Below are 21,699 nucleotides of genomic sequence, written 5' to 3'. Positions count from 1 at the left end.
CTTCGTCCTTGAAATCAAAGTTTCTTGTCAAATCATCAGCTGGCATATCGCTATATATATCATTGACCGTTCCAGTTGTTGTTTTTTGACATATATCATTGGTGACGTTGTAGAAAAACGCCCGGCTTTTATCATCAGGCCACATTCTAATGATCTCGTTGACCACTCGTGATAAATTGTACACCCGTGTTTCGCCAGCTCAAAGACAGCTCACAAACCTATTAATTTACTCAAATAATGCGTACAGTAAAAAGAATTGGCGGCTGATTAACAGGGTTACAAGGGCCTGTTAATCAATAATCTATTGTTCCTTTTACATCTGGTTATTAACACATACAATTTTTTCACAAGGGAGTTGTACGGTAAAGCGATCCAAAGGTCAGGCGAGCGCATACGGGAGACCCTCTGCTGCAAAACCACCAAACGAAATCGAGATAATTCTCAAAACGCTTCAGCACATAGCAGCTGGCAGATAAGTAGTCATAAAAAACCAACCTCAGGACTACGTTCTCACCGACCATAGCTCAATATCTCCCCCCCCCCCCCCCCTTCCCCCAAAATTGCTGCGCTTCAGTCCACCCCGAGACTCCCAACCAACTCACCCATAGTAAACTTTTTCAACGATCGCGTGACTTCGAAAGCGCTCTGTGACATTCGTAAGGAGTTGGGCTCACACGTTATCTTGCATGCATCTGAAGACTGCGAGTGTTCTTTCATAGATCTTAATAGTATATTTTCTTTAGATGTTCCAGCCGCCAATGTACGAAGTAGACAATTAACCGAAATTGCGTCAACATTCTAGATTGTTCTACTAGACCAAGCTCTCTTGGGTCTTTTCCTGGATTAGCGTGATCGAGTGAAGATCCTCATAGACTCTACAAATGGAGGAACTTGGATGACAAGAAATTTGGTCCACTCGAGCGAATTGAGTGAATTTAGGGAATTGTCATAGACGAAGCAAGCTGCAAGCTAAAAGTAAGTTGTTAACTCTGGCAAATCGAGTGTTATTGAAAAGAAAGTTAGAAAAGGAAGTCTTAGTTCAGTGCAGTCCTAATTATCTGCTGGCGAAAATTAAATTATCAATCATTAAGGTCACTGCCAAATTTTACGCCTCCCTTCTATTTGGAAGTCAAATCTCATTAGGGACTAGAACAAGGAGAGACGAGATTCAAAGCAGAAATACTACGTAAGGTTAGAGTATGCTTTTCCTTTTCAGTCTGTGATAAAGTTAAAGTATATACTCTAACAAATTTCCGACGAAGAGAAACTAGATTGCTTTTGCGCGGAAATGTCGCGCGCAGCAATAAATGTTTCTTGAGTTCGCTGATTTACTGATTTTTCTACTAACGACGTTTAGGTAGCTAACGTTTTGACATCTACAAGACTGAGCTTCTCGCGAATAAGGGCTTACTTAGTTTAATCTCGCGAATGAAACCACAAATAAATCGCTGACAAGTTTGACAGAGGTTAAAAATTGAAACATCCTTTGAAAATGTCCATTTTTTGCTTTGGCGTGTGGAAATGAAGATTTATTGAAAAGGGTATTGTTTGATGGTCTATGATGGCTTCACCACGTACATTGACCTTTGGGACTGCCCGTATTAATTTGTTATATCATCACGTAATTTAAGAACTGCAGGCCTTTCTTGGCAAGGGATTGAAGTGTCCTTTTGCCTTTCACTATTTTCTTCACGACATTTTATGCGTTTCGTCACGTAAACCGTTTATTGAAGACGGCGTTCTGTTCAACATCAACCTGACAGTTTTCTCTTTAAGGCTTTCATTCAAGCTTTTCAATGAAAACCAAACAAGTATAAAGAGGTACTGAGCATAGAGGGAGGCGGAGCTTGACTCCATTTTTCCCTCCCCTTTAATTAAGCGCTTGCTATGCAGGCTAATAAGTAGATCCGAACGCATTCTTAGCGAAGAATTCGTTTTCTGGCTGTTTGCCGCTTTTGTCATTCTTGGATAAACAGGTACCGATCAAATAAATGTTGCTTTAAAAAACACTTTTTTTTTCAAAATAAAGCGCTGAAAATTATTAAAATGTGATTCGCAAACGAATATTTTCCGTTTTGACTCGGACCAACTCGGAAAAAAATGTGACCACTTTCTAACAGGAATTAACCAATCACCTAGCGCATGCGCTAGCGTCTTGTGAAAACTTGAAAAGTGTTAGGTTAACTTTTTTCAAGTTGAATCGACAAATTCAAAATGGTGTCCACTGAAGTGGGCCATGGTGGACAAAGGAGAAACTCCGGCGAATATACGTGACTCACGCGTGAATCCATGATGGCGGCTAGAATTTTTCCGTGGGCCGGAGAACAAACAAACTCGAGCATGCGCAGCTCATGACAGTGCCGCTTAAAGTCATTAAACTCAGACATGCTACCAGACGTCACACCTCAGACATGCGAAGAAAACAGTACAAAAACTAGTTTAAAATTAAATACGCAAAAACTAATGTTCTAAAATTTTCGTATTTCTTTAGAGTAGTAAAATCTTGGAACTCTCTGCATTTACATTTGAGAAAAATTGAGTCCTTACAGGGGCACCCAACGACCAATTTGTTGTAAAATGCATTATTATACCCCAGTTAAGGAAAATAAATGTTATTAAGGCATTTTCGGGTGTTTTTCAGTGTTGCTGGGAAAACATTATCTGTTCCTTTTTCCCAGCAAGACACACAAGAAATTTCCCAGCCAGCTAGATAAAATTGGTTGGTTTCCAAGCCAGCTGATCAAATTTATTTCCCAGCCAGGAATTCCGCGCGCTTTCAAATCCCTCAATCCAAAACGACCGAGCGAAAGCGACAAAACCGGGACAAAACGGGTTTTTCCGCAAGCGAATCACTCTGACCAGCCGTCGTATGTGACTACTCTCTGGGAGAGGGAAGGGGTTCTCTTTACTTTTTATTTTTTTTTATTAATTTTTTTTTTTTTAGTCGTCCTCAGTCTTCAGAGTTTCTACAGCCAGCTCGGGTTGAAATGCTAGAAAAAGTCAGTAATTCCCAGGCAAAACCTCTATCAATAACAAAATTTCCCAGCCAGCTCATCGAAACACCTGTATTTTTGCCAGCCAGCAAGATTCCCCTGGGGAACAGATAATGTAAGGAACAGATTCGTTGGGTGCCCCTGTCCTTATGATCGCTTTAAAAGCTTTTTACATCTGAAGGATATTAATACATTCTTGCAATTAATTTTTTTATCACTCAATCATTTTTTTTTTCATAACTTTTCCTTACTTATGCATTTATGATTTAATTTTTCAGTTGTTTTATTTATTATTTATTGTGAATTTTTAGGTAACCCATCAGTGAGTGAAGTTGTTTCCTGTTAAGGGTTTTCCTGTCAATATTTGTAGTCTTTTGTATTGAACAAAACATTAAAGTAAAATAAAATAAAGTAAACTTGGGTTCCGGAAGCATACGAAAATATTTTGTGTTCGAAAACTAGTCAAAAGTCAAAGTACTAGCTTCAAGTTCTGAAAAGCTGTTCTTACAATATGTTTTCAACGAGGTAAAACAATAGCCAGGCCGGTAGGCAGGTTTTTTTTTTTTTTTTTTCAGCATCGAGGGTGTAATCTAATGAGGAGACGGACCAAACAAGCGCCAATTTAGCCTCTAGGGGGTCTGGGAGCATGCTCCCCAGGAAAATTTTTTAAATTAGGTTGTCTGAGACTGCATTTCGTACGTTTTGAAGGCAGTATGATTTAAAAAACAGGAAGCCAAAAACGAACTAAAAAAACGTGGATATTACTCAAACTTTTGAAATTCAAAACGGATTTTCTTGGCGCAGAGACTACTTTACGTGTGTATTTTACAGGTTTAGAGCTGTCTCTATCTAAAATGAACAAAAATGGGAAATAAAGTTGAAAATCTGTATTATTCACTGGGTTTGCTCTTCATGATCTTTCAGAACTGTGCCAAGCTCAAGCCTCCTGCACAAAAAGTGAATCAAAACAAAACTATAATACCCTTCCTTACGGGTCTGATACTAAAGTTTCAGTATCTTCCTTTTCATGATACAGACTCGGAGTTATGGCACTCAAACCACTGAGCGTTCTCTCCGACCTTGAAAAAAAAAAATCCGCTGGTATCCACTCATGATATCATAAAGAATTTAAATCTATTTGGTTCAGTTTTGAAAATCTGAATATATTTAATTTTGAGTGATAAATGATCAGTTACCGTAGCATTTTCAGTTTTCGACACAAATTAAGTCACCTATTCTGACGTATTTAGCTGATCTCCGTAGCCCTTCAAAATACACCCAATTTTTTCTCAACAGCACGGAAACAGTGTAACGCTGCGTGCCGCTGGTTGTTCGATTACACTGGAAAGGAAGAACCTTAAAAGCACCCAATAAGGTAAGGTCCACTTTAGGGGTTGCATGGTAGGCGGGCTATGGTGGTTCCAAGAGATAAGAACTGATAAAGCGTACTTGCGGTCAAATTATGTGTAATTTGTGATAATCTTATCAGCATAAATAGCTGTAGCAGAGGCCCAGCCCCAGTTGTTCAAAAGGTGGATAACGCAATCCTCCGGCTAATTTACTATCCGCTGAATAGCGCAATTGGTTTCGCGATGACTTGATTTATCCAGCGGATAACGCTACCCATCGCCTGAACAACTGGGGCCTGGTTGAGAGTTTAAAGCGCTTGGGGTGGCACCGCGTGATCGCGGTTTGTATTTTGCGACCGTTACTCGAGTAAGGCATTCTACGGTCAGCCTTGCAGCGTGCACAAGCCCAGTTCCATTTATTGTGATACCGCGCTGAAAAAAAGGCTTTATGCCGTCGTTAGGTTGCTCATGATAGCGTTCATTTACATTGTAAATAGTCAAGTGAAGCTATTATCCTCGCAGTTATGAACGCAATTTTTGCAATTGCCTAGAGAAGCCTAGAAAATTCAGGACTTCAACGGGGTTTGAACCTGTGACCTCGCGATACCGGTGTGACGCTCTAACCAGCTGAGCTATGAAGCAACTGAAGTTGGGAGCTGGTCATTTGTGGATTCCAATGTTCCCTTGAGGAATGAATCAAACCCCGTTGAAGACCTCAATTTTTCAGGCTTCTCTACGCAATTGCAAAAATTGCGTTCATAACTGCGAAGATCATAGCTTCACTTGATTTTATATCCGCAGTTCATATATGATCCATTTCATATATCATTTCATCGTTGATTCATTCCTCACGCGATTATTAGAACTCACAAATGACCAACTCCCAGCGGCAGTGGCTTCATAGCTCAGTTGGTTAGAGCGTCGCACCGGTATCGCGAAGTCACGGGTTCAAACCTCGTTGAATTCCTGAATTTTTCAGGCTTCTCTACGCAATTGCAAAAAATTGCGTTCACAACTGCGAGGATAATAGCTTCACTTGATTTCATATCCGCATTTCATATATCATTTCATTGTTGATTGTAAATAGTGTCTTAGTCGGGGATATAATAATAATAATAATAATAATAATAATAATAATTATTGTTATTATTATTATTATTATTATTATTATTATACATTCGTGCACTTGCACGCGCAGAATTGTAACTGTTACTGTATTTTAAATTTCAAATTGTAAACGTATTTAAATTAGTGGAAAAGGAAACAACAAATTAAACTGATGATGGCATGAGTCATGCCAAAACTTGTCTTTAAAAAGTTCTATCGTGAGCTTGAAGTTTCTGTTAATAATAGTAATAATAATAATTATTATAATTATTATAATAATGCTCTGGTGCCTTGCTCTTCTCTTTATAATAGAGTTAATGCATTCAGTAATATTTTTGTACTTATTCCAATGCTAAATGAATGGCACAGGGGCTTAGCTGGCCAACGCGCCCATATATCACTCCTAGATCGAGTGTCCGGTTGAGAAGTGGAGGCAAATTCTTAGGGAACAAGGGAACATAACCATATTTCCAGAGGTTATTTCCAGAACAAGGGAACTAGGAGACATTTTTAACGGGAACAAGCCTACTCGGAGCTATCAAGCCTGTTGTGAGCTGTTGTGAGCTAGTTAAATAATTGCGAGTTAAACGAAGGCATCTCTGTTAAGTTGTAAATTTCAGCTGCTTTTCAATTCTTTCTTTCAGAAAATCCATATAAGTTTCTTGGGGCAGCTACTTATACGGCGATGCCATTCATCAAGCATTTATGTGAAGAAACGTGGCCACCATTTGCTCTTTCTGTGCTGACAGCGTCCATAGCTTTTGGATTATGTCTCATAACTTTACCTGGAAACTTTTTACTTTGCATTGCTATGATCAAAGATCCTTACAAAGAACTGAAGAATTCGTTCAACTGCTTCGTTCTGCAGCTGGCCATAAGCGACCTCGTGGTTGGCGCATTGACCGAGCCTCTATTTATCATGTTTCATACAAGAGAAGCCATGGGATATCCTGTTATGCATAATGTCTGGTTAATTCATTTGTCGTTCTTCGTCTCTTACACAGCTTCGTTATTGAGTCTGGTGGCTCTAACTCTTGATCGATATTTCACAGTGATGTCGTACCACAAGAGAGTCTTATCCAATAACACTGTGAACCTGATATCGGTGCTTATATGGGTGATATCCATATCATTGTCGTGCTTTTATTTCGTCACTGGCTTTTACTTGTTTGCATTTATGTTCAACAATGCAGCCCTTATAATAATAGTAACCATATTAACGTTTACATATGTCCGTATTCATCAAAGGCTAAAACAGCAAATAACGCGCTGGAGCTGGCTTCACCAGACACAGGTGAAACTAAAGGCTATGTCCATGGAACGAAAACTAAACCGAGCCTTTTACACCATTTTGGGAATTTTCCTGGCGTGTCTGATTCCCTCCGCTGTTATGATGTATATCATCAGTTTCAGTGACAATTGCAGCTGTACGCTAGTTCATTGGTTCAGAGACTTGGATTGCCTATTTCCTTTGGTTAATTGTTCGGTGAACCAATTTCTATACGCCTGGAAAAGTCGTAATTTCAGAAGAGCCGTCACCACAGTGTTCTGTAAAACAGCTTCATATGAAGTTACTTCGCCTCCTTTGACTCCAAATGGAACTGTGTCTACTATCAACTCTAAACGTGCAGACGAACTGGAACCCGAGTCGATGATAGCTTTGGATCCTGTTCGTCTTTTGAGAGCAACCGCTATGGATGAAGATGTGTTATGTGAAGTACACGATAACATTGTTGCGGAAGAGTAAATAGCATTTCTGGACTTGGAATATACCGGCAAAAAAAATATTATGGCCATAACTGAAAAAACCTCGACTGTGTTGTTAACTATATTTTTGAAACTAATAGTCTGTCGTTTACTTAGCTGGATTTATTTTGCAAATGGTTATTAGCCTGCGTAGCTGGTAGGGTATTTTATCGCTGGATTATTTAAAACTCGCGAGTGCCATGTTTTTGGCCGCGACTGGGTCGTGAGTTGGCTGCGACTGGGATGGGCACTAGTAGTTTTGAAATATCCCGCCATCTACGCAGGCTAATTGTTATGGGCAGCCCTGGCGAAAGCCAAAAGGCACTAATAATGAATTTTCAAGTGTTATTACAGTTAGGCGCGGTGGCCTCATGGTTAGTGTGCTCGACTTCGGAGCGAATGTCCGGGTTCTGGACCTGGCCGGGGACATTTAGTTGTGTTCGTGGGCAAGACACTTTATTCTTGCTTAAGCCACGCCCAGATTGCTTGATGTAGGTGATGTGGATCAATTCTTTCATCCTTACCACTGATAAGCTCCGGTCTGATGGGACACTAGGCCTGTAAGCTGACTTTACCTTACGCTTTTTATTACAGTTGAGCCCACGTTTTACTTAGGCAAGACAAACCTTAAATTACTCGCAAAAATGCGAAGGAAACAGTCACGAATCAAGATGGATAAGAAATTCTTGTTTTGACCCGAAAGCCTCGTTTTCGCGTTTTGAGAAACTTACACCGTGGAAACGTGGGCTCAACTGCAAAAACAACTCGCCGCCAAATTTAGTTAGTCTTTGAAGAGGCCTCCCAAGCGTTCTTGACGACAAGCGACATCGCTCCAAAATTGCAAAAAATGTGGCGACAATCTTCGCGACAGCGACAATCCATTTTTAACTTCGACAAAGCGACATCTTTTCACTTCACCATTTCGACAGCGACATGACTGAACAGGCCAGCGTGACTCTAAATCTTCTCTTCTGTTGGTGTCGCTAAATGTATATTTCTTGTGCAAATTAAGATATATTAAACAAACCATCATTCAACACTTGACGCACGTTTTATGTAATGAGCGTCTTATGTCTCATTTCTTTTTTTGGTACAAAGGTCGACACGTAGTCACGTCAGTCATGATTCTCTGTAACTCGATGACTTTTATCGCCTCTGTGCGGCTTTTCTGGGGCCTTTTTGCTAACGTGGAATACGTGTAAGTAAGTAAGTAAGTAAGTAAACTTTATTTACACAGGGCAGCCAATTCAGCTCTAAGGCTGGTCTCCATAGGGGTCCTGTATCTTAAAAAAGTTAATTTACATCAAGAAATTTCATGAACTATTACAATTAAAAAAGCCTAATAAAATACAATACTAGAATATAAAAACTACACTAAAAAGCCTTAAAATACAATGCGAAATCACATTTAAAGCCTAAAATAGTAATAAGATATCACAGTTATGATAAAAAGAAATGTCTTGCTCGGCGACAGAACGTTTGAATGTTTTCACTCTTCACAGTATTTAAAGGGAGATTGTTAAAAATCTTCGCGCCAGTAAAAAGAAAGTTCCTTTTCCCAAAATTTTGCTTCACGTTTGGTAGGGATAGCCTCGTACATTGCCTTGTAAAATAATTGTGAATGTTCGAAAATCTAGTAAAATATAATGAAAAATAACTAGGAACTAATGAGTGAAGACAGAGAAAAACGAGTTTAGCCTTGTGGTAAGAGCGTCTGCTGGAAAGAGTCGGCCAGTGCAGCTGCTCTATTGCTTCACATAAGCGAGAGCAATGTGTGATAATCCGTGCAGATCTATTCTAGAGGCGCTGTAGTCGATCAATATCTTGCTGTAGAAGGTTACTCCAGGCAATGTCACAGTAATCAAATAACGGAAGAATTAAAGCGTTGTGAACAAGTGTTGCTGCCTCTTTTGTGACGAAACTTCTAACACGGCCCTGGATACTAACTCTAGATGCCACCTTTTTACACACATAGTCCGTGTGAGCCTTCCAAGTCATAAGGTTTACGAACACCACGCCTAGGTATTTAAAAGTAGTTTCGCAAGATAAGGACTTTCCGAGAAGATTAAGATTTAAAATGCAATCGCGCTCTTTTAATATGCCTTTGAGAGGTAAATAGTACACACTCAGTTTTTGAAACATTGAGAACAAGATTATTGTCTTCTAGCCATTCAGATCAACACTGAAGATCTTGGTTAATGTAAAATATTAAATTGTGTGCAGTTGGACCACCAAGATATAAAGCTGTGTCATCAGCATACATATCTACAGAACAGTGTTGGACACAACATGGTAGGTCATAATGTAGACAATGAATAACAGGGGTCCGAGTATGAACCCCTGCGGTACTCCAGAAGTTATGGCAAGCTCTTCAGATGACAGAGAATCAATGGGCACGAACTGCTTTCTTCCCGTGAAGTAGTTCTTAAACCATGGAAGGCTTTCATGGCATACACCGTAATACTCTAATTTGCTAATCAAAATATCATGGTCAACTGTGTCGAAAGCCTTTGCCAGGTCAATAAACACAGAACCAGTGGCTAAGCCCTTATTCATATTCATGATAATCTCATCGGCGAAATAGGTTACAGCCGTCTCAGTTGAGCTCATTCTTCTAAAACCGGATTGTGATTTACAGAGCAAAGTTATGATCGTCAAAATAACTTGCAAGTTGCTTGAGGATTAAACGTTCTAGGACTTTAGATACCACTGGTAAAACGGATATGGGGCGATAATTTCTTGGGTCATCTTTTGTACCTGATTTGTGCAGAGGGGTCACCTTCGCTTTTTTCCATTCCGCAGGGATAACGTGAAATGGGAAAACGATAAAAAAATCACACAGCAGTCACAGCATTCTCAAAAAAAGGAAAAAGAGGGACAAAAAGAAAAAAGAGCCACGAGGGGAAAGAAAGGAAAGGTAACTTGTCTGAAACTGTTTACCAGTAATTACGGACTACTAATTACTAAAGAGGGTTTTGACGGCCTTCGCTTGCATTTAAAGTGTCCAGCAATGACGGCAATTAATAATTAATGCGAGGGCTTAATTGTTGCTTGATTTTTTAGTTTCGATGACCGTATAAACACTTCCGTAGCTCGTTTTCACATCATTCTCAAAAAAAAGCAAAAAGAAGGACAAAAAGAGCTGCAAGGGTAAAGAAAGGAAAGGTAAGTTGTCTGACTGTCACACTGTTTACCAGTAGTTACTGACTAATAATTACAGAGAGGGTTTTGACGGTCTTCCTTGGAAAATTTCTGATCAATTCTGGAGGTCGGGGCAGTTAAAAGGTGGGGAATAAACTGTTTTCTCTCTTGCATGCTGGAAGCATGATGTGCAATGACTTTAACCACTCAGCAAACTCTGCCACAGTAATAACTTCCAAACTGTCAGCTCTTTTATTTTCGTGTGGGGTCAGAGACCGAGAAGAGAATGAGCGCCAATGGTCGCGGAAGAAACTGTTTTACAAACTAATTATAGTAGTTAGCAAATATTGGAAGTGACGCGTCCTTAACTGTTCCTCTTCCAGAAAAACACATGTTGGTGCCATAATGAGGCTCCTGTGGCTAAGCCCGTTAAGGGCGCTAAGATCACCAAAACCGTTCAAAAGTCTATCTCTGGCTTTCTCAGTAATGGTGATTTCAGTAGTGGTTGATCTTCTATAAAAAGAAGGAAGTTTTTACTCTTTAAATTAAAAAAAAATTACAGGACGCAAAAATTAAGCACGTTTAGCCAACATTTGTATTCTAGCGAAAAAGCGACAGCGACAATTGTATTGAAGCGAAAAAACGACAGCGACATTTGTCTCTAGCCAAATAGGCGACACGTGGACTGGAAAATGAGCGACAAAGCGACATCAGAAGCTCCCTTGTAAGGCCTCTTTGAATGCTTATTTATTCCAAATTGCGCTCGAAATTATGATTACCTGTACAAATGCTTCTAAAACTCTCAAAAAGGAAACGACAATTTTCAATTTACAATACATGTTTCGACACACTCATGTCATCTTCAGTTGCAAATGAGCTTTTTTCACGGTTGCACACTTGAATTTATATTAAGGTACGTTACAAAATTACGTGTCAGAACTTGCGTACAATTTGAATATGACGTATGAAATGCGCAGGCAACAAAAATAGCGCACATAGCAATAAAATAAAAGACAAAAGAACAGCGTAATTAAAAACAAAGAGACAAATCTAAATGCCTCAACTGCTGATTAAGAATGGGATTTTCCCACTTAATGTGCAATGCCTCTTTGATCTTAATTTGGAATTTTGAGGCGACAGAATCGAGGATCGTGAAACATTCTGCATGACTGCAGGTGTCTGTAAACATGCGAAGACTTGTCCGAAAAGAAATGCTCACGAGCACGTGTACAAAGGTGGCGAGTGGTCTCGCCAATGTAGCTACATTTATAAACAACACGCGAACGTAGACCTTGCGGTACTGAATCTTTCGCGCTGAACATGTTTCTAAGTTTAAACGTACTAAAGACCAACTTAACATCTATATCAGCTTTACAATAATGTTTGAGTAGTTGTCTTAACTTAGTCTGGGCGATTTCAGAAAACCGGCCAACATAAGGGAGTTTATAGAAGTGCGTAGAAGGTTTCCCGGAGTTGGATGAGGCGTCCCGCCCAGTCAGAGAATGATTCTTTTTTCTTAGAAAGATACCTGCGAATAATCTTGTCGATGACTCATCATGATGACGGAAAATAATTTTTCCGTAGTAAGAAATAATCTTCTTGACGTCCAGATGACATGAGTATGTCGAAACATGTATTGTAAATTGAAAACTGTCGTTTCTTTTTTGAGAGAAATTGTTACTCTGCTATCTTTACGTCCGTTTCTAAAACAGAATGATATTTTCCCTTTTTGTTGTGTGCACCTCAAATTAGCGATCGTCTTTGGGTGTCTTCGCATTCATTGTATTTACCGAAAAGATCAATGTTCGTGAATTTTCAACAAACCTGAAAAGGCAACTTTTCAATTCAGAGACCTTAGTTCAAAAACTATAGGAAAAAGAAACAGAAAGAGACAGATTGGCGGCTTCCAAGTCAACAGAACTTCGATCCACTGATCAAGGAATCTCTACACGGTATTCGGTTGGAGTGTGTGCTTATTTTGCCCTCTTCTGGTCGGATTGTGTTCTTACTGACAATGATTATTTCTAATTTCAAAATTTGACTTGGTAAAAGCAATAATAACAATTTATGGGTGAGTTAATAATTTATAAAACAAAATTTGTCCGGATATATCTGCGGAAGATTTACCGATTCGGAAATCTATCATATTCTATGCTATCGTTTGAAAATAGAAATGACAGTGTTAATCGGCGTTTGTTGCTAATGTTTGTTTTTTTTTATCCTTCGTATCATGTTTAAGCAAAGTTATAGTCGTTTACGTCTTTCGTCTATTCTCCTTCAAGACAATTAAAAGTATTAGACGTAATTTGGTGTTTTTTTTTTTTTTCCCCGTTCTTAAAATTAGACGACGACTATCAGCTGTTGCTTTCAATATTTATCCTCGGGTTTTAAGCTGAACACGTACAGGCGTTATTCGTCATTTCTATGTATTACTAACGTCTCAATATACTGACTGAGTAACTCTTCTTTCGAATTTCAATAAGGCCCGTTTTAAACGTCGCATTTTACATCTGCCGAATCTAATGCAAATGAACAAAAACAACAGATTTTTCTCATTTGCATTAGATTCGGCACATGTAAAATGCGACGTTTAATTAAAACGGGCCTCATACCTACTAATCATGCAATTATCTTATTTTCGATAAAATTCAAACACCAATTTCATCCAACAGGAAATTGTTTCATTTCTCCCTAAATATTACTTTCGGCGTTGAATGAACACCTGCGCATTTGAACAGGGAAGCAGTGTGGTTTCAAATAATTAGAATTTAAGAAAAGAAAACTGGCACCCCAAAAAAGGTTTTTTTGGTAAGTAACGAAATCTTAACTTTGCCAGAGATATTACTAACAATTTCATCGAAGAAAAGGTTAATCGCCACCCTGGTATAAATCAATTTGTTGCAGAAATAATGCATTTACTTGAATGCGAGCCAATGGTAAGTTACTTTTGTGGTTTTCAGATCGATTAGGCGGGCAGCATTGCGCACCATAGAACCACACAAAGACGGAGGCTTCATTTAAAAGCAGTCCCTCCTAAACGAGAGTGTCGAAAAACATAGCACAACTCAACAGGAAGAGTATCAACTAGGAAAGAATTACTACTATCTTGATTCATTGCTGGGGAAAGAGACTGAAGCTTGCATGGTTCGGCTCGGTTCGGATCAGCTCTCCTAGCCGGAGCTTATCTTGAGCGACTGGTCGTCTTCGCTTCGTCAATTCAGGAATTGTTCGTGGACACAAGAGTTCTTCCAATGAAGATCCTTGGTGTGCCTCAAAAAATACTTTCATAATTTTCAAAGTGGCGGAACAATTTGTCAATTTGTGTCGGATCCTCTTGACAATAAACAGAGAAGACGGTAGAAGTGTAAACCAAAAAAGTACCCTCGGATTTACCTCAAGTTATTCCTTGCACAGATGATCTATTTTGCGTAAAACTTAAAGGAGACGTTACTTAGTTCTTTTTTTTAGAGAGAGAGAGAGAGAGGGGGGAAGAGATGAAGTTCAGCGCTAATCTTTGCGACGATGTCTGGGCCCCGTTCGCTACATCCGTGACAACCGCTTGTATTTCGGCCGTTTTGTGTGTGATCACCGCTCCAGGCAATTTATTAATCTGTTGGGCCATCATAAAAAACCCCAATAGGGACCTCAAATCCTCATTCAACTACCTGGTCTTGAATTTAGCGATTGCTGACTGTTTTATTGGGACTGTGACCGAACCCGTATTTGTGTGGTACCACAGCTCTGAAGCACTGCACCGCGAAGTCTTGGAACTTCGTGTTGTAGTTTATATGTCCTATTTCGTGACTTCTACAGCTTCGATTTTGAGCATAGCTGCTTTGGCAACCGACCGATACCTTGCTTTGACTTCCACCACAATCAGAAAGTTATCTTCCACCAAAGCCATCGCTGTGTCTGTGGTAATTTGGCTTTTCTCCGTGGTCCTGCCCTTGATATATTTCGCTGCTGGATTTTACACTTTAGCCTTCATTTACGCTAACACAGCAATTATTCTAACCTCGTTCCTTTTATTTTTTTATTTCGTGAGAATTATTCATATCCTAAACGCTCACGAAAAACAAATGAGAGCTGTTCTTGGCCTGGGTGATAAACGAAGGGGGCTTAGCGTGGAAAAGAAGGCTACGGAGAGCTTCTTTCGAATATTGCTCTTCTTTTTTATCTGTAGTTTCCCATCGTGCATCATGATATACGTCATTAACTTGTGCGACACTTGCAGTTGCGATCTCATAAACTGGTTCAGAGACCTTCAATATTTACTGGTTCTTGTTAATTCGTCAAGTAACCAGTTCATGTACGCATGGCGCATGAAAAGCTACCGTCGAGCATTTGGCAGGATCCATCCAATGTTAATGGGAAATCAGACGTCCTCTGTATCCGATGCCTCTTCTTCTGTCGCTGCGGACCTCAATGTCTGTCGTATTGTTCCGAAAGCCAACTCCGATGATGGGTCTAAGGTGAAAGACTAAAATACACCTCAAGTTTGTTTGCTTGGTTCCAAAGTGTGTCACTATTTAAAACTGGGACCAAGAGAGTACCTCTTGCCCTCGCGCAAAACATTAAATAGCATAACATGTGCTGTTTCTGTGCACGTTTGCTTCCGGATCTAATATCCTTAACCGAAAAGACTTTTTTTTTGGAAGAGATGACGAGAAGACCTCAGGTAACATCTAATACGGGACTTTCAAGTTGGAGCGGTTGTCGCATCTATTTGGGCGCAAATTTTGATATGATCCAAAGGGGGCTGGAGCCGACGGTTATACATAAAAATATACCATCTCTCCTTCTTTCTCGAAGGTTATTAAATGGTTTAAATAACACTGCTCCTGTGTTTTCAGAGATATTCTTGACATTAAGGTGTTTATAATGTATAGACATATTTACCCCTGAACCCAAATATAATACTTGAAAATGTAAACACCATTCTTCCTGATTTTAAAATGCCTTTAAAATTAGCATTTTTTTTTTTTTTCTTTGCTCATAGAAGCTGGTTTCTATGGATAGCTCGTGTTTTCAACGTTCTGTCTCACAAAGAACAGTAATCAACTGAAACAACTGTCATTTTTATCGGGCTCCTGGCACCTATAGCTAGTTGCGCTAAACTGCGAATGGTCTTTAAATGAGTAGGAATGCAAATGTAAGATCTGTAGCCTGATGATTGTCTAAACATGAAACTTGAAGTCGCTACGCTGTGAAGTTGTCTTTCTTCTAAACGTTATATTCACTCTACTTCACCGTATTGAGCACTCTGCAGCTAACTGGAACCCCCTACTTGCGCTGTATATATATATATATATATATATTTATTATGTACGTAGAAGAAATTTTGTATGACGGTTTTTCTTCATTCACCCTGAAGAAGACCGACGTCGGTCAAAATATAGGTGTTCTCTATAAACGTGTCTTGTCTTCACTTGTGTCTTATTTATTGCTTCATGAAGAAAACATCTACACGTATTGGATGCTTGTGAAAGACCTTACTAGAGAGAGAGAGAAAGAGAGAGAGAGAAAGAGAGAGAGAGAAAAAAAGCTACGGGTAATTCAACACTGGACAACTTCTGGGGAAAACTGTTATTTCCCTGAGCGGGATTTGAACCCACTTCCCACTGATCACTAGTCGGGTGTGATGACAACATGCTGGCAACATGGCTGATTGATCACTTAATGTGTGGCACACACACGTGTCCAGTGTTGAGTCCTATAAGTTGCCCAGTGTTGAGTCATATAAGTTATAGATATATATATAACTGAATAAATGTTTGAAAGAAAACTTGCCGTGAGCGGGATTTGAACCCACGTCCCCCCGTTACTAGTCGGGTGTGATAACCACTATACACCACCAGGACAACCATGCTGGCAACACAGCCATCGAAGAGGTGATTTACGTGGTTAAGGAGTGGGCCTCCCGGGAAATGAAATTTTCTTTCAAGGTGACAAGGTAGGGAAGCCTATAACTCCACTTGAAACCCAACTAAGACTCACTAGCCTCGTTTTCATGGACAAAATACAAAAGAAATGTTGCTTGAGAGCGAGGCAAATCAGTCTAATTAGTACATAGATCGGTTTTCAAAATTAGTGTCGTAAAACCAAAACTAATATAAAGTAATTACTTTGGCCAATCAAAAAGGATGGAGACAATCCGGTAAACCAATCAAAACGCGAAGTAATTACACGCAGCCGACACAGAGCGCGGAAAAATGTGCACGCGCGAGCCACGATTGGTTTTGGTTTCACTTCTGATTGGTTGAAAAAGTGGCGCGAGAACTTTGAACCAATCACTAAGTGAAGTAATCATAAACCAAAGCAATTCGCTAATTAATGACTTTCGACACTCAATTGAAAACCACTCTAATTCGCAGTTAATACAAATTACATCAATACCACCAAGAGGACCAAAGCAGAAAACATATTGCGCCATTTAAGAGTGGCAGGCTTCAGGAACATGTTTCGCATTACATGCCTCAGTCATTTGCCCGAGAAGCAAGATTGGAAGTTACATCACAGGCTGACCACCCTCAGTTAGTGGGGCCGTTGTTCATTGAAATCAGAGCATCGATCTTTTGTTATTTATAGAAGAAATACAGTTGAACAATACGGTGGCTACAATTTGCTCCAATATGCAGAATTTAGAGCGAATGATTCAATAAAAGTTTGAAGGAAATGTTAATTGAGTCATGTGTCTTTTTTTTTTTGCTATCCCGTGCTGTCTTAAGCGCTATTTTGCGAGATTAATATTTGACTTAGGCGGTTAGAAATAACCAAGTTCTAACCGGCGAAAAAAACATGACACATGATTCAGTAAACATTATCTTCAAACTTTTATTGAATCATTTGCTTTAAATTCAGCATATTGGAACAAATTGTAGTCACCGTATTGTTCATCAGTATTTCTCCCATAAATAACGAAAGATCGATGCTCAGATTTCAATGAACAACGGCCCCCACCAACAGAGAGTGGTCTGCCTGTGGTTACATAGACCTTTTTGCAGATACGGCGAACATTTTGATTTCTATTGTGTCACATGGCTATTATGGGATGCCCGGGGGCAAATTAATATCCCGGGGGCAAATACATATTAATTTGCCCCCTTGGGCATCCCATAATGTCTTTCGAAACAATAGAAATCAAGGTAGCCGCCGTATCTGCAAAAAGATCTATGCGGCTCATATGAATGAACCGGAGAACCTTTCAGCTGATCATGTCATCCATGGATAGAGAGGTAGACAAAAACGTCACCTCAGAATACAACTTGACTTTATCGTAAGTTTTTCGCGATTATTCAGGCTCGTTCACGTCCTACAATATGGGCGAAGTACCCTAAAAGTAAATTGGTATGGGCGGTTTCAGAGTCAAAACAGAGAATGAAAGATTCTCTGTTGCATGCTTACGTTGTCGACAAAGCCTCAAATTTTAATGATTTCACGCCGTCGTTGTGCAGAGGACCGCAATACGTGCTAAAATCCGTGCTGCAGGTGCAGCACGATTATATTTATGGCTCTTTAAAGTGCTACTACGACCAAAAAACAATTTTTTTTTTCTTTGGATTTCAAAACTAAGTTAACTAAACACTAACTGACCCAAGTTTTAAGTTCTGATTTTAAAAAGACACCTGTGTATTTTAACTGGAATTTTCTTATTTATTGGTCCGCCATTACTAACTTTAAAATCTTGAGAGAGCTGGGTCGAGGAGAAAATGACGTCAAAGACTCACTAGTTTAAGAATGCAATGCGTGTGTACGCGGCCGAATTAATATGCAGCACGGGAGTTTCGGGCTTTCAGACTTTTAAACCCGTGTTTTGCATATGTAATAAATTGCGTTTACACGCTGAAATTTTAAGCTAGTGAGTAAATGACATCATTTTCTCTAGATCCAACCCTCTGAGGTCCAATCGGCCAGTTTTGAAAGTGAGTAATGGCGGACCGTGAAATCCAAAACTTACACTCAAAATAAACAGCCTTTGGATAAAACTCAAAGCTCAAAATTTTGCCAGTTAGGTGTTAAGCAAACACGCTTTCAAAATCTGAAGAAAAAAAGGAAATGATTTTTTGATCATAGTACCACTTTAAAGCAATGATATTATTGTTTTGTGGCGTTGCTGTAGTCGTAGGCGTACCAAAATGCAAAACGCACGTGCAGGGCGTGAGGCGCTATTGTTTTTGTTCATTAAACCCATTGTTTTGTTGCGTTCTCGTAGCCGTCGTCGTCGTTCTTTTTTAAGCTCCCTAAAGTCTCTATCCAAACGCGAAGAGCGCGATTTACGCACGGGCAAATGGCAACATTTGGCCCGGGTAACTCGAAGCATGGTTAGCGCTAACCTGCGTTAAATACCACGGAAAACCTATGGGTTTTGATACCTCGTAACCAACCGTTAGCACTAACCAGTCTTTCGAGCAACCGGCCCCAGCTCGATTATAGGGAATTTAAGGGTGCGTTCGATTGACCCTATTCCGGAATAAGAATACGCGGAGTGATGATTAAAACGGTATGTTTGGCGCGTTTCGAAGCAGCAAGGATAATAAAAATATGTTTAAAATAGCATTTTAGCGCATGTTTGAAAATTTTAATATGAATCTCCGTAAAAACGAAGGATTTCTAACTTATATTCCATGTATTCTTATTCCGGAATACGGTCAATCGAACGCACCCTAAGAAACGGTGACGCCTACGACTACGACATCGCCACAAAACAATAATATCATTGGTTAAAAGAACATAAATAATCGTGCTGCACGTGCAGCACGGATTTTAGCAAGTATCTTAGATGTCCTTTTCATAACGACGACGTGAAATCACCAAATTTGAGGTTTTGACGACAACGTAAGCATGCCGACAGACAATCCTTATTTTATTTCCTTATTTTTAGCACACTTTGCTCATATTGTAGGACGTAAACGAGACTGAAAAACTGCGAAAGACTTATGATAGAGGCAAGTTATATTTTGAGGTGACGTTTTCGTCAACCGTCGCCGTCGTACATTTTCAATAGGGAATTTAAGATCTACGACGGCAACGGTCGACGAAAACGTCACCTCAAAATATAACTTGGCTCTGTCATAAGTCTTTCGCGATTATTCAGTCTCGTTCACGTCCTACAATGAGAGGGAAGTATTCTAAAAATAAATTGGTACGAGCGGTTTCGGAGTTAAAATAGAGAATGAAGAATTCTCTGTTGCATGCTTACGTTGTCGTCAAAATCTCAAATTTGGTGATTTCACGTCTTCCTTATGCAGAGGACGGCTACGATACTTGCTGAAATCCGTGCTGCACGTGCAGCACGATTATTTATGCTCTTTTAACCAATGATGTTACTGTTTTGTGGCGATGTCGTAGTCGTAACCATCGCCGTTTCTTAAATTCCCTAATTCCCTTAACCTATGTTGAATGATGTTGAATGCTGGGGAGGGCAAACGGTTTCTACATCGATTAAACTTCGATTCAACATGTTTCAACGGGGTTGAAAGGTGGAGGGGGGGGGGGGGGGGAGGGTGGCAGGGAGGGCGAACAGGTTCAACATCGCTCTTTGATGTTCAAGCCGTTTGCCCGGGCCTTGACGAATTTTTTTTTACTTAAAAATTCAGATGTTTCCCGTTACGTCTCATAGCCTTCGCCGTCGGCATTGGGTAACCTCTTTATTTCATTGGTTCAAGTTATACTATACTAAAATCTCTTCCGGGTCAACCTTTTAAGTTCATATTGGTTCTCACTCTTCATTTATTTGCTAATCGTCTTTTCTTTGGTTTCTTTTCTCCATTCATCTGTTGTGTAGCTTGTTTTCTCAGTCGAATCCTTCTGTTTTGGAACCAGACTTTAACGTGCGTTTCTGCTAGGTTAAGCTCAGAGGCCAGGCGGCGGCGTTCTTCGCCAGCTACGTACTGCTCTCGGCAGAAACTGCTTTCTAGTAGTTCCAGCTGCGAAGGTGTGAAAATAGTCCGTGTCCTTTTCTTGAATTTGTTTCTCTTTTTGCCCCTTTTAACTGCCATCGGCAGCCTTTCATTATTTCGGTCTGAAACAAAATGTCAAATACAATAGCTTGATCAGATTTGCCAATTCCACAAATTTCTAGTGAGCGTGTATGTGTATGTAAAGAGGCGGAAAGGGAAAAACTCAAACGTCGACGAATCGTTTTGAAATCGAAGTTTATAGCCTCGATACCAAACGGGATAGCTAAAGTAGCTAGTAAGATTCAATAAAGGTAATTAGGTAAACAATTTTCATCGGAAATCGTTCGTGACCGGCTTTACACACAACGTAACCGCATCAAAGTCTCATCTATAAGTGCTGTATTGGAAATAGTAATGTAAACGGAAATCCCTTGGAAGACAGTCATGGCATAAAGCTTCAATTATAAAACAGTAATGCAAATTTAAACAAGTTTACCCGCATTTGTCGTCCAGTAGACAGAGCATGCTCCGTGTGCACAGCAGCGATGGTATGACGGGTAATGTGCTGGCCCAGAAGCGATCGGGAGTTCTGGATATGAAAAGGGTGGACAAAAGCGTACTGCCGACGAAGATGTCGATGAGGAGGAGGACAAAATGGCACGGATAGAAAAAGGACTTGAAAAATGAGAATTCTTGGTTTCTTCGTTGACACGACGCATTTGCGGTGACGTTTTGTGTGGCAACCAAGACATTCAGTCTTTTTAACTGCCGTGGACAGAGTTGGATGAAACAGATAATTTCCCGCCGGTCCTCTAACTTATCGTTCGTAGGCTCCCTTAAACTAATTGAAGAAAAATGTCCGCTGAATTTGCGCGCAGCTAATTTGAGTTATTTTTACTGAGAAAACCGAACCTGAGCCACGGCTTTAAGCCAATCACAATCTTGACAGAACATCTAATGAGCCAATCAAAGGGAAATGTATAAACGTGCAGCCGGCGCTAAACGCGGGGAAAACGTTCAACAATTGTCACACGTGGTTTCACCTTTGCCTCTGATTTACTGAGAACGTGGCGCGAGCTTTTAAGCCAATCACTGAAAAGCGAAATACATGTAATGTAAAATAAAACAATTACGAAAGTTGGCTTCGGAACTCATTGGAACTCACCCTTTATACAAAACAAGTGATATTTCTCACAAGAAAACTTTGCAGCGCGCCATGATTATTCAGACGTCTTTTAATTGACGATAATTTTTGTTACAGTCTCCGAGTACCCCCTGTGGATGCATTGAAAAAAAATCCCTGCTATTAACAAATGACAATTTTTCGTTGAATGGTCATTTGTATGATGTGTTCAAACAGGCGTCGCCTGTTTGAAGACAGAAAACGTCCAGAAAAAGCAATGATATAATTGCGTTAAAATGTGGAAGAATAAAAACGGTCCGATGTTCCATTGGCTTGGTTTA

General features: G+C 39.8%; 3 protein-coding genes across 12 annotated transcripts in view; 2 read left to right on the top strand and 1 right to left on the bottom strand.

The window, feature by feature from the left end:
* Nucleotides 1-649: 649 nt before the first annotated feature.
* On the top strand, nt 650-9,091 carry LOC138006243 (adenosine receptor A2b-like). 2 transcript variants are annotated; one of them, XM_068852456.1, is made up of 3 exons: nt 650-975; nt 4,290-4,368; nt 6,094-9,091. In XM_068852456.1, exon 3 carries the CDS (start codon nt 6,135-6,137, stop codon nt 7,194-7,196), a length of 1,062 nt encoding a protein of 353 aa, XP_068708557.1. In that variant the 5' UTR covers nt 650-975; nt 4,290-4,368; nt 6,094-6,134; the 3' UTR covers nt 7,197-9,091. The 2 variants fall into 2 exon arrangements, with proteins under 2 accessions (XP_068708557.1, XP_068708558.1); XM_068852457.1 differs by lacking the exon at nt 650-975 and adding an exon at nt 1,124-1,191.
* A 910-nt stretch (nt 9,092-10,001) lies between these two features.
* Nucleotides 10,002-15,783, top strand: LOC138006242 (adenosine receptor A2b-like). 4 transcript variants are annotated; one of them, XM_068852454.1, is made up of 2 exons: nt 10,002-10,112; nt 13,297-15,783. In XM_068852454.1, exon 2 carries the CDS (start codon nt 13,831-13,833, stop codon nt 14,818-14,820), a length of 990 nt encoding a protein of 329 aa, XP_068708555.1. In that variant the 5' UTR covers nt 10,002-10,112; nt 13,297-13,830; the 3' UTR covers nt 14,821-15,783. The 4 variants fall into 4 exon arrangements, with proteins under 4 accessions (XP_068708555.1, XP_068708556.1, XP_068708554.1 ...); XM_068852455.1 differs by lacking the exon at nt 10,002-10,112 and adding an exon at nt 10,334-10,360; XM_068852453.1 differs by lacking the exon at nt 10,002-10,112 and adding an exon at nt 12,299-12,407.
* Nucleotides 15,784-19,908: 4,125 nt separating this feature from the next.
* LOC138008330 (homeobox protein not2-like) overlaps nt 19,909-21,699 on the bottom strand; it is a 19,102-nt gene continuing 17,311 nt past the window's right edge. For 4 of the 6 annotated variants that reach the window (XM_068855641.1, XM_068855644.1, XM_068855642.1 and 1 more), the window contains one exon: nt 20,988-21,699. This exon is cut by the window's right edge. Coding sequence is in view for 1 of the 6 variants with exons in the window: in XM_068855645.1 (XP_068711746.1) it covers nt 20,062-20,357; nt 20,732-20,987 (552 nt within the window). In the remaining 5 variants the exon portion in view is untranslated. Of the gene's footprint in view, nt 20,358-20,731 lie in introns of those variants that run through there. The other 2 variants (XM_068855645.1, XM_068855640.1) reach the window with 2 other exon arrangements.

Source organism: Montipora foliosa, chromosome 6, assembly GCF_036669935.1.
Source record: "Montipora foliosa isolate CH-2021 chromosome 6, ASM3666993v2, whole genome shotgun sequence".
Classification (NCBI taxonomy): Eukaryota; Metazoa; Cnidaria; class Anthozoa; order Scleractinia; family Acroporidae; genus Montipora; species Montipora foliosa.
This window is presented reverse-complemented; position numbering and strand designations above follow the sequence as displayed.